Source organism: Drosophila hydei, unplaced genomic scaffold (genome assembly GCF_003285905.1).
Source record: "Drosophila hydei strain 15085-1641.00,03,60 unplaced genomic scaffold, DhydRS2 tig00000237-arrow-arrow-pilon, whole genome shotgun sequence".
Taxonomy (NCBI): Eukaryota; Metazoa; Arthropoda; class Insecta; order Diptera; family Drosophilidae; genus Drosophila; species Drosophila hydei.
The window spans coordinates 1,701,259-1,711,333 of NW_022045691.1; the positions used below are offsets into that span (position 1 = coordinate 1,701,259).

The following is a 10,075-nucleotide window of genomic DNA, read 5'->3' on the forward strand; positions in this document are numbered from 1 at the left end:
AAATTAAGACGTTTGCGAATTGATCTGGCAATAGTTTACATCGAGTACTTGCATCTGGCGTCTTGCCGCCAAATGTACTTGCTATCGATATTATCGGGTAGTGGTTGGCTATCGATAGAAATATAGTGTGAAATTTTGCGGTGTCCAAGGCAGCGGTATTGTGCTTAAACAAGACATCAATTAGCAAGTGCAAACTGAATGAGTGCAGTGCATAAAATATTCAAAGAACACTTTAACGAAATCAACAATATATTGGCAGCGTTTAAAGCTGTCAATAATAGTGCAAAACGAACACCACGGTAAGGAACAAGCAAACAATGAGTAATTAAGGTACATTTATTCTTATATGAGTGCACGTGTATGCGTGTGTGTGTGTGAGCGTATGGTACGTCTGCAACCCAAACATTCAAAATAAAGCAAACGAAAATGCATTACAGCGAAGGTTAAACATAAAGCGCAAAGATAGAACATATGTACACTTCCATACAAATGCGTGTAAGCATGAATGTTCGTTAGTGTTTGTGTGTGTCTGTTCCAAATGCGTAGATAAAGCTTATACCAATTAGTTGTTGACCTTCGATTTGCTAATCAAACGAAACGGCGGCCGCAAACCCAACAATGAACTCTTTCAATGGCAGCGGCAACTTAACCTCGTTCACAACAATCCACAAATGTGCGGAAATACATACGTATGTAACTGCCTGTGTGTGAACTACGAAAAAGCTGAGCAAAATTTATACATTAACTACCGCTGTCATATCATTTAATACTTGGTTTTTTTTAAATTAGTAAATCTTTTTGCGCGCGCTTTCTCTGTATGCACACACACATATATGTTTAGTGGTTGCCACTTACATACAGACACACGCGCACTTTACGCATACATACATGAACAGAATTCGGTCTATTACTTAACAGGCAATGTGTTGAAGCAAGCAGACTGCTGTTGCTCACTCACTCACTGTGCCAAAATGAGCACACAGCACACAGGTAAGCGAGAGAGCACGCAACCTACTTCCATTTTTGGTGCGCTCTCCTCTCGCAGGCTACGGCAAGCTAATGAATCTTTGCTTGTATGTATATATTTGTGTTTGTCAAGAAACAGTTATTCAAGTCAAAACCGAAATGCCCAAAGTTGCATTTTTTTTAAAGATTTTTACTTTCTATTTTAGTTGTGGTTGTTTTGTTGTTGTTGTTGGGTATTACGCTGGCATTTTATTTATACTGAATGAACACTGACTGTGCGTGTGTTTGTAGTACCGTTATTTCGAATATAGCTCGTAGTTTTTTTTGTCGAAAAGCTTAGCGGCAACCTGTTTCACGCATTACTCTCTGTTACGCTCCTTCTGTTGTTGTTATTGGTATCGTTGCTGTTTTCACATTCTTACGAGAATTCCAATAAGACAGGCTTGTCTTTCACTTTCGGTCGGACGCAATATATATATATATATATATATATATATATGTACGCGTATTTGTAGGAAAGTTGATTTTTTCATGCGTGCCATAGTAAAAACAAGGTCATCGTTAATTATGTGCTATATGTGAGTGTGTATTTGCGACAATAAACTAACAACTGACTTACTATTATGCATATTTCTATTAATAAATTGCGATTTTAGCACTCACCCACGCAATTTTTTTGCAATTTTTGCTCATAATTACTCCCTCCCTCCCCGCTCTATTTCACTATGCACAATCCATTCACTACAAGTACAGTTAATGTTTTATTTTGTTTTGCAATAAAATTTGATTGAAGAGACGGCTAAAATCAACTGACACACATGCATATGCATGTGTATGTACATAAGCAAATTGCCGTTGTCTTAATATGAAAACGTACTAAATTTTGACAAACGCCGTTGCATGCGTATTTGACATTCTTGCATTTGCAAGTAGTTTGCCACTTGCTGCGCAGCATCATTGGCATCTTTGTAAACAAAAAGAAGAAGAAAGAGAAACAAACAAAAACAACAGCAAATCGAGCAAGCGCCATAGCAACCAATAACGGGTGCAGTTGACCTAGATTGTGGCCTTTTTGGAGGCGAATTGTGTTTGTGGCTGGCGTTGCCACTGGCACGTAGCACACAGCAAGGAAACATATACACCTACCTTTTTATTTATTTTTCGATATGTATTTTCGGCTGCGGTTACAGACACTTTCGCCGCAGCATAACAAAACCAGCCTGCCAACAATTTGTTGCACTTTGTTTGGTGATAGTGTTGTAAAGTTTATAAGCAGCAGCTGACGGAGTTGCCACTTCTAAGTACATGGTCACATTAGACGCGCAAAGAAAACTCCAATTAGATGAGCTCAAGGCAGCCATAAAATTTTAAATAACTATATATAACTATATAAAAATGATGTTACCGTTTATTTTCAAACAAATATAATCTCAAAAATATAATTATGTATGCATTTAGTAATCATTTATATTGTACCATTAGATGCTGTACCATCTTTGGTACATTTGTTCTACATGTGCAACTGTGCTTACATCTAGTTTGTCACGTATTACACTCTTGTGGAGGGGGGTTTATAAATATACTAGTAAGCATAAGGTTGCGTGCGTGTGTGTGTGGCGCTTGATTTGAATTGCGCCTTAAAATTATGCATGTATGTATGTACTAATGTAGCAAGAACCGCAAGTACAGCAGCAACAACCAATCAGCGGCGCTTATCAGTTTTTTCTCGCACACGTTTTTGCCTTTTTATCAGTCATTATTGTTGTCGTTCTCATTTGCGTTATTTGTGTTTTACTTGCCACGCAAACAATAACAAACTATATGCAACCACAACATGGAACAACTACAGTAATAAATACACATTCATATATAAATTTCAAAATGTTTTGCCTCTTGTTCTGTGCAGTGTGGCAACGCCGTCTTGTTATGCAAATTGTTGCTCTCACTCGCTCGCACTGTATCTCAATATCTACCGTGTGTGTACTAACATGTATAGAAATATACATGTATATATGTATATATATACTATGTATATATGTACTTTTTCACAACCGGAATTTTTTGCTGTTGCTTTTGCTGCGCGCATTCTCACGTACACAAGCGCGTTTGTTTTGCACTCAGCTGCTGGGACTGCCGCTGTTACTGTTTTGTTATCACTCCATTTGCTTTGTGCTACATATTCTCAGCGCTGTTTCAGTTTCGTACATTTTGCGCTGCACTCGCACACATAGAAGCGCGCGTACGCACACAGATACGCACAGATACAGCGACGAATGTGTACGAAAAAGTGACGACTGAAAAGCGGCGTCGTCGTCAGCGTCAACGTCGGCGTCGACAGCAGCAACATGAACGCAACGCAACGCAGCGCAGCGGTTTTATTTTATTTTATTCATTTTTTTTGTATTTTTGGTTTGTCAGTTTGTCTTTGAGTTTCTTGCGTGCAGACGCGTTTCGTTATTCTCCGTGAATTCAATTTGCACTTTATGCATAAAATATATTCAAAATCATTTGAATATTAACTGAAAGTTAATGTTTCAGTAAGTTGTGAAATAAATAACAATAAAAAAGAAAAATCCAGGAACCAAGTGAATATATGTGAAGCTGAGGTAAATTAAGATTTAACGACTTAATATGGCTTTTTTACGCGACTAAATAGAAAATTTTGCCAAGATCAAAACATGGTTTTTTTTTGACAAACATATGAGTGTATGCGTGTGTGTGTGTGTGAGCGTATGTATGCATGTGCGTATGTGCCTACTTCTGTGTTTGTGTGTGCGCGCGTGGCGTGGGCAGCTGCTGCAGCCGCCACAACAACAATCTAGTCGGCGTCCGGCACTAAATAAAAGATATCTAAGAGAGAAACAAAATTTGTAAACCTGTTTACGCAGTAGGCGCATTTTCACCAAACCAACACGAATAATACACATGTATATACACACACTAACTAGAAGAGAAGGTGGTCAAGTCTACCCTCTCCTTCTATCTCTCGCAGGCTCCATACTCCTCCATATACAACGACAATTGCACTAATTTTTAAACGTTTAAACTTCGCAACGTTTACCAACACATACACAATATACCAACAACAAGCTCGCATTAAACACGATCGCACTCACACATAAGCATACGCATATCTACATATGTGTAAATGTATGCGTAGCACACGCGCCGGTATATACATACATATGTCTGTATATACATGTATCTGTATGTATGTATGTGTGTACGCACTTTCAACTTGAACGCCAATGCTCGAAAATCAGTGTCCCCAAAAATAAAATAAAAAGCATTAAAACGCACGCACACACTCATATACACACAGCCACAATAACAACGCGCACCTGGGATCAAAACGAGCAGCGCTGCTCAAAAGTCACGTCACAAGCGTCGGGGTAAATTTTGTATGTATGTACGTTGTTGCTGTTTTTGTGCGAGAGTGCAACGAGCGCGCGCGCCAATGCAATACGATGTATGTGCGTGTGTATGTATGTATTTAATTTTTGCGCGACGCTTTGTTTACGCGTCCCCAAAGTGCACACATACATGCACAAACGTGCGTACACCTTATGCGATGTTTTGTGCGTGTGTGTGAGCACCTTTGCAAAATATATATCCATATATGTGTGTGTGTGTTTTCAGTCAGCTGCTTTTGTGGCTTGCATTTGCCTGTACACAATTTAGCATTTAATTAGCATTATTATTATATATACATATGTACGTATGAATGTATAATATACCACCTGGTAAATGTTGATAAGATTGACAAAAGTTGAGCGATGTTTTTTCTTGTTTTAAATATTTTTTCTTTTTTACCTTTTGTGCTGTCGCTGAATTAGGAAAGAGGGGGAAAACACAAGTATGGCAACACTGTTGCCAGCTGTTACATTTTCACATATTCTTTTCATTTATATTTACTTGAATGGGTCAGTGCTTATGCGCACGTATTGCTACAATAAAATTGAGTAAAAATAATATATTTATTTTATCTATATTTTCCTTTTCTTTGCATCGAGTTGCTTTTTTACAGCGTTGCCACTTGACGCAATAGACAATAGAAACGGCACGTTTTACAACACTGTCATGCACAGCTGTTCTTTTTCCTTTCTTTCGCCGTTTCTAATTTGAAATTCATTTGTTAATAGTTTCGTTTCTATTGTTTCCATTGCAGCAAACAAACAGCACAAATGCAGCGCAAAACATCGCAACGAAGACGATGGATGATGCCCGAGCTCAAATCAATAAAAACAACAATAAGGGCTGTGCACAAATAGCAATTGAACATATTAAAACCAGTGAAAACCAATAACAAATAACGCACAAACATTTAAGCAACTAAGCAAATAGAACTCGTAGTTTAAAACTGTACAATTAACAATAGTTTACTTTGTGACAAAAAAAAAAGAGCATCCCATCACAAAAAGAAAATCAATTTCTTTAACAACAGCCATCAAGCAACCCAATCTTCACCATGTTCAATTTCCATAAACCACGCGTCTATCGCTCAACGGACGGCTGCTGCATTTGCCGTGCCAAATCGAGCAGCTCCCGCTTTACGGCATCGCGCAAATACGAAAAGGAATCGATGCAATGCTTTAATCTGCATGAACCTCGTAACGGTGAAATCTGCAATGCATGCGTCCTGCTGGTCAAACGCTATAAGAGGCTGCCTGTTGGCAGCAAGCGCCATTGGGGACATGTAAGTGTGACAAGAGAGAGAAATTGTCGTCAAGCCAAAACTTATTCTCTTCCTCTATTTTTCTTCCTTAACAGGTGGTCGATGCTCGCGCCGGTCCCGGCACTAAATCTCTCGCCAAGCAAAAGAAACGAGAGAACGAATGTGAGGCTAAGTCAGGTGGCAGTGGCTCTTTTATACCCGAGAAATTCGCCAAGATATTCAAAAAGAATCGCAAGGGTAAAATAACAGCAGCAGTAGCGCCATCTGCAGCCAGTCAACAGCAGCGCAATGGCAACAGCCATGAAAGTTCACCCCATTCCGAGGAACAGCCGAGCGATTCCAATGAAAGCTATGACGAACATGAGCAGCATCTCCAACAACAACAACAGCTGATCGTCTGCACAGCCGCAACTCCATATCAGACGCGTAAACGCACCGCTGCAGCAGCGCAGCTGGCTACAGCTTCGGTCCTGAAAAAGAGTGTTGCACAACGTCTGCGGCTAACAGGCAGTAAGCGCCGGCGTATGCTGGAACCAAAAAAAAATCGACGCGCCGTCGATAATGTGCCGTTCTTCGAGGAGCACGACCTGCTTCGGCTAGACGTATGCTGCGGCACCGTCTTTCAGAGTCTCAGTCTGGGCGGCGCCTGTTACATAATCGATCCGGAGCTGTACAAGCCCTGCGAGAAACATCGCAGACGCAGGCAACAACAGGATCAAAGGGAACTAGAACAAGTTTCGATGGTGCAGGCGGAACTGGAGTCAAAGCCAGTGAGTCAGAGCATCAGCACTCCGGCATTAAAAAAGCATCATTTGTATTTTAAGCGGCAATCGGAATCATTTCCACAGGGCGAAATACATAGAATAAGTCCAATTCCATTGAATAAGACTGAGCCAGCAACAATAACTGTACAACAACAGCAACATTCCACAGCCAATGTTACGTCATCAGCATTGCACTCGAACATCTTAACTACCGCTGTGGGTGCTGCCTCGCCCTCATCGTTGTCTTCCTCATCCAATTGCTCTACTTCCTCCTCGGTGGCCACCAAATTCAATGACAACTCCTCGGACTCAGGCTTCGATGAACATGTGCTCGACCGCAAATCTGTGAGTCCGCCAACGGTAAGTGCAAAAATAATTCCAAATTATGTTACTAGGAGTGAACGGCATACTTGCCTTAAAACAGACGCAGTAGTAGAATCATTTGCCTGATCATCAATTAAGCTTATATTGTTATCTCGCTTTGATGCAAGCTTAATTTATGTTGTTTGCATTGATATGTGTCCTGCTATTGTCATCTCGCTCCATTACATTGCAGTGATTGGCACAAAAACGTTGAAACTCTGTTACATATAGAACAATTCAAGTTCTTATTTGTGATATTAGTGGGCATAATTAAATTAAAGCTTTAGCTAAGTGTACTTATAGCTGAAAGCAGCTAAACGTCAACGCTGCACTGCAATTAGACTGCATACATGATTGCTGCTTGCTTCTGTGACTGGCACAAGTATTGATAATGCCGTCCTGTTCTAATGCATATGAGCTTGACTTCTGCTTAAGCCAACGTTTGTTTACAATGGCGTTAAAACTGTAGACCTTATATTTATTAAATTCGTTTTTACTTTTGCAGCAGGATGAACAGCAGCTGGAGAAAAAGCCACGCAGCACCAGCAGCAGCGTGCAACGCTTAATACTGGCCAGTGGTCTGCCTATTAGCGGACAGACACAAAACCTGGTGCTGACGGGCAACGAGTTTACCGCTCGCTTCGTTCAACGGCAGCAGGCGCACAAAATAAATGTGCTGACGGCAGCAGCAGTAGCAGCACCAGCAGCAGGAGCAGGAGCAGCACCAGCAACAACAACAACAGGATCTCAAAGTAATGGCAATAAAATGCGTGCAATATATAACAATGCAAACACAATTCAGCATGAAAATGGAGTGACCACAATTTTGCCAGCTTCCTCGCTGGCGGCCACAAACCAAACGGCAGCCATGAATGCTATAGCGCCCAGCACGGTAACCATAACGCCAGCCAAGAAACCAAATGCAACAGCTGCAGTAGCCTTAGCAGCCGCGGCCAATCCCAAGTTTATACTGCTAAAGCCAGCGATTGGCAAATTTGGCGGCAGTAACAGTCAGGCGAATCCGCCGGCAGCTGAGATCAAAATAGCTTAAAGAAGAGCGAGCACTCGTTGGGGCAAGCCGCACGCTAAATGCCCTTGCAGAGAGAGCTATTGCTACAATTTAAAACAATTTGATGCATTCGAAGACAAAATAAGTTTCTGAGAGACTAAAATGCATAGAAATTGATAGAATTAGACATACAGTTGCCACTAGTTATAAAGTGCCGCTGCAAGGGCATCAAAAAGGCTGCCATTATGTTAAATGTATACACAAAAAGAAATGAAATGAAAAGCAAAAACCAATTACATAGCCATGTTAACTGGCTGTTAAAAACAAACCTTGTTGATTTACATGCATATTGTAGCGAGTATTTACTGTAAGTGGTAAGAAAAAGAAACTGGCGCAAACCGTTGTATATACATTATATATACATATTTAGATATAGGACACAATCAATTCGTTTCATACAACATACATTTTACTTTAGCATTTAATCAATTTTTTTTTATCTTAAATATTTTGAACAATTACGTTGTAAGCCCTCTTACTCAATACCAGCAGCTGTTGCTTACACTTACACATATTTAAAAAACAAAACAATTACCTTAATATTTACACTTACATTTAACTTTTACGTTTACATAGCATTTACATTTAGTTTATGTACATGTATACATTTTGCTAGTTTTACATGCACTTGGTTGTGCTCTCTTCATTAAGTTTAACAGGCTTTTGCCTAGCATAGCCATCTCGCTCGCTAGCTCTGCTCAATTTAACAGCGTGCTGTTAGGCGAGCAGCCGCTATGTTAAGTCCGCGTCTGCTGTTCAAAGTTTATATTAAGAAATCAAGCCCGCTCTTAAGTACTTTGAAGTACAATCAACTTATTAAGCAATATAAATAAATATAAAAAATAAAATTAATTTAAGAAACACATGCCACATGCCCAAACGCATGCCACAAATTGTAGCCTTAGTAAATGCGCCTAGAAAACAAAAACAAAAGAAAAAAAAAACATTTTATTGCAACGTTTTGTGTGTTGAGATCCTCTGTGACAAAAGGAAAAGAAAGGAAAAGCAATGTTTTTTTAAGATAAAATTAAAATTAAATAAACATAAAAACCGCAAAAATCGAATAATAATCAAACGTTTGTTTTATTTAATTTATAGCTAAAGCTTGGAAAGTTAAACTAAATTGCTGAAAATCCTATAAATATATGAATTATAATAAAAACATTACAAATAAAAAGCAATTTCACAAAGATATATTTAAAAAAAAAGCTCTGCCGAAACCCGGGATTGAACCGGGGACCTTTAGATCTTCAGTCTAACGCTCTCCCAACTGAGCTATTTCGGCAATGGGCGTTCGGCGCGCCAAACGTAACAACTTGCTTAGTGAGTCATGCGCGGTGAATGACAATGCGGAGTAGTTCAATGACGTAGCTAATTAAAGTGTGTGAGAGAGAAGGATATAATAATAACAACAACAAGAACAAATTCCGTTTGATGAACTGTGAAATAAAGTGAACAAATTTCTGTGGTTTTATTTGTTGTTTTTGTTTTTGCTTAATTTCATTATTATTTTTACGCTTTAGTCATTTATTAGCGCATTTTGGGGATTATACCCGCTAAAAATTCCTTCAGCTAATTGAATTGGTATTAAGCAACGCCTTAAAGGAAAGGATTTTGCATCAAAATATTTCATGTAATCGATGCTTCAATCGATACCGCCATCGATTCGAGCCATTTCATCTGCTGCACCTTCAACAAGGAAGCGATAATTGGCAAACTCTTCAAGGAGCATAAAATATGTGTGTATATAGCTGTGCTGTTATGATAGAATCGTCATCCAGAGTTATGTATGTTATCCGTAGGCAATTATATATGCATGCTTTTTCACATTCATGACTCATGCCTAAATGCAGGTGTTTAAGGCGTTCAACTTAGTGCAGCTGATCAGGAGATAGCCAGAAAGAGAGAGAAAGAGTGGGAGAGCAACTGATTAATTGTGTCAAACAGATATAGAGAGAATAGAATATGAAGATGGAAAAGTTTGAGGTTGATTTGAATCTTTCATCTTCTATCTTCTCTTTTCCATCATCTATCTTCTATCTTCTGTATTCTATTTTCTATCTTCTATCTCTGAATAGACTGAACTTTGGATAGGGTATTCCATATGAAGGTATTTCAGTATAGAAACAGCTCGAGTTTTGCCTTGAAAATCGCTCAACCAAAACATACAACAGCCAAAAGCCACCCACAGCGTCAACGCCCCACCTAGAACCAAACTGGTTCCGATCTTGACGTCAC

The 10,075-nt window shown here is 39.4% G+C and overlaps 1 protein-coding gene and 1 non-coding gene across 3 annotated transcripts; one reads left to right on the forward strand and one right to left on the reverse strand.

The window, feature by feature from the left end:
• Positions 1-13: 13 nt before the first annotated feature.
• LOC111593986 lies at positions 14-8,882 on the forward strand. Of its 2 annotated transcripts, none has more exons than XM_023307075.2 (4): positions 14-299; positions 5,135-5,662; positions 5,737-6,765; positions 7,274-8,882. In XM_023307075.2, the coding sequence occupies exons 2-4, from the start codon at positions 5,435-5,437 to the stop codon at positions 7,817-7,819; spliced, it is 1,803 nt and encodes a 600-aa protein (XP_023162843.2). In that variant the 5' UTR covers positions 14-299; positions 5,135-5,434; the 3' UTR covers positions 7,820-8,882. The 2 variants fall into 2 exon arrangements, with proteins under 2 accessions (XP_023162843.2, XP_023162844.2); XM_023307076.2 differs by lacking the exon at positions 14-299 and adding an exon at positions 3,388-3,572.
• Positions 8,883-9,049: 167 nt separating this feature from the next.
• Trnaf-gaa lies at positions 9,050-9,122 on the reverse strand. Its single transcript has one exon. It is a non-coding gene; the product is annotated as a tRNA-Phe (tRNA).
• Between the last annotated feature and the right edge of the window lie 953 nt (positions 9,123-10,075).

Coding starts and splice junctions, on each gene's coding strand:
- LOC111593986 (XM_023307075.2), top strand. CDS start 5,435: ATGTTCAATTTCCATAAACCACGCGTCTATCGCTCAACGGACGGCTGC. Junction 5,663..5,736: donor GCAAGCGCCATTGGGGACAT/GTAAGTGTGACA, acceptor CTTCCTTAACAG/GTGGTCGATGCTCGCGCCGG. Junction 6,766..7,273: donor AATCTGTGAGTCCGCCAACG/GTAAGTGCAAAA, acceptor TTACTTTTGCAG/CAGGATGAACAGCAGCTGGA.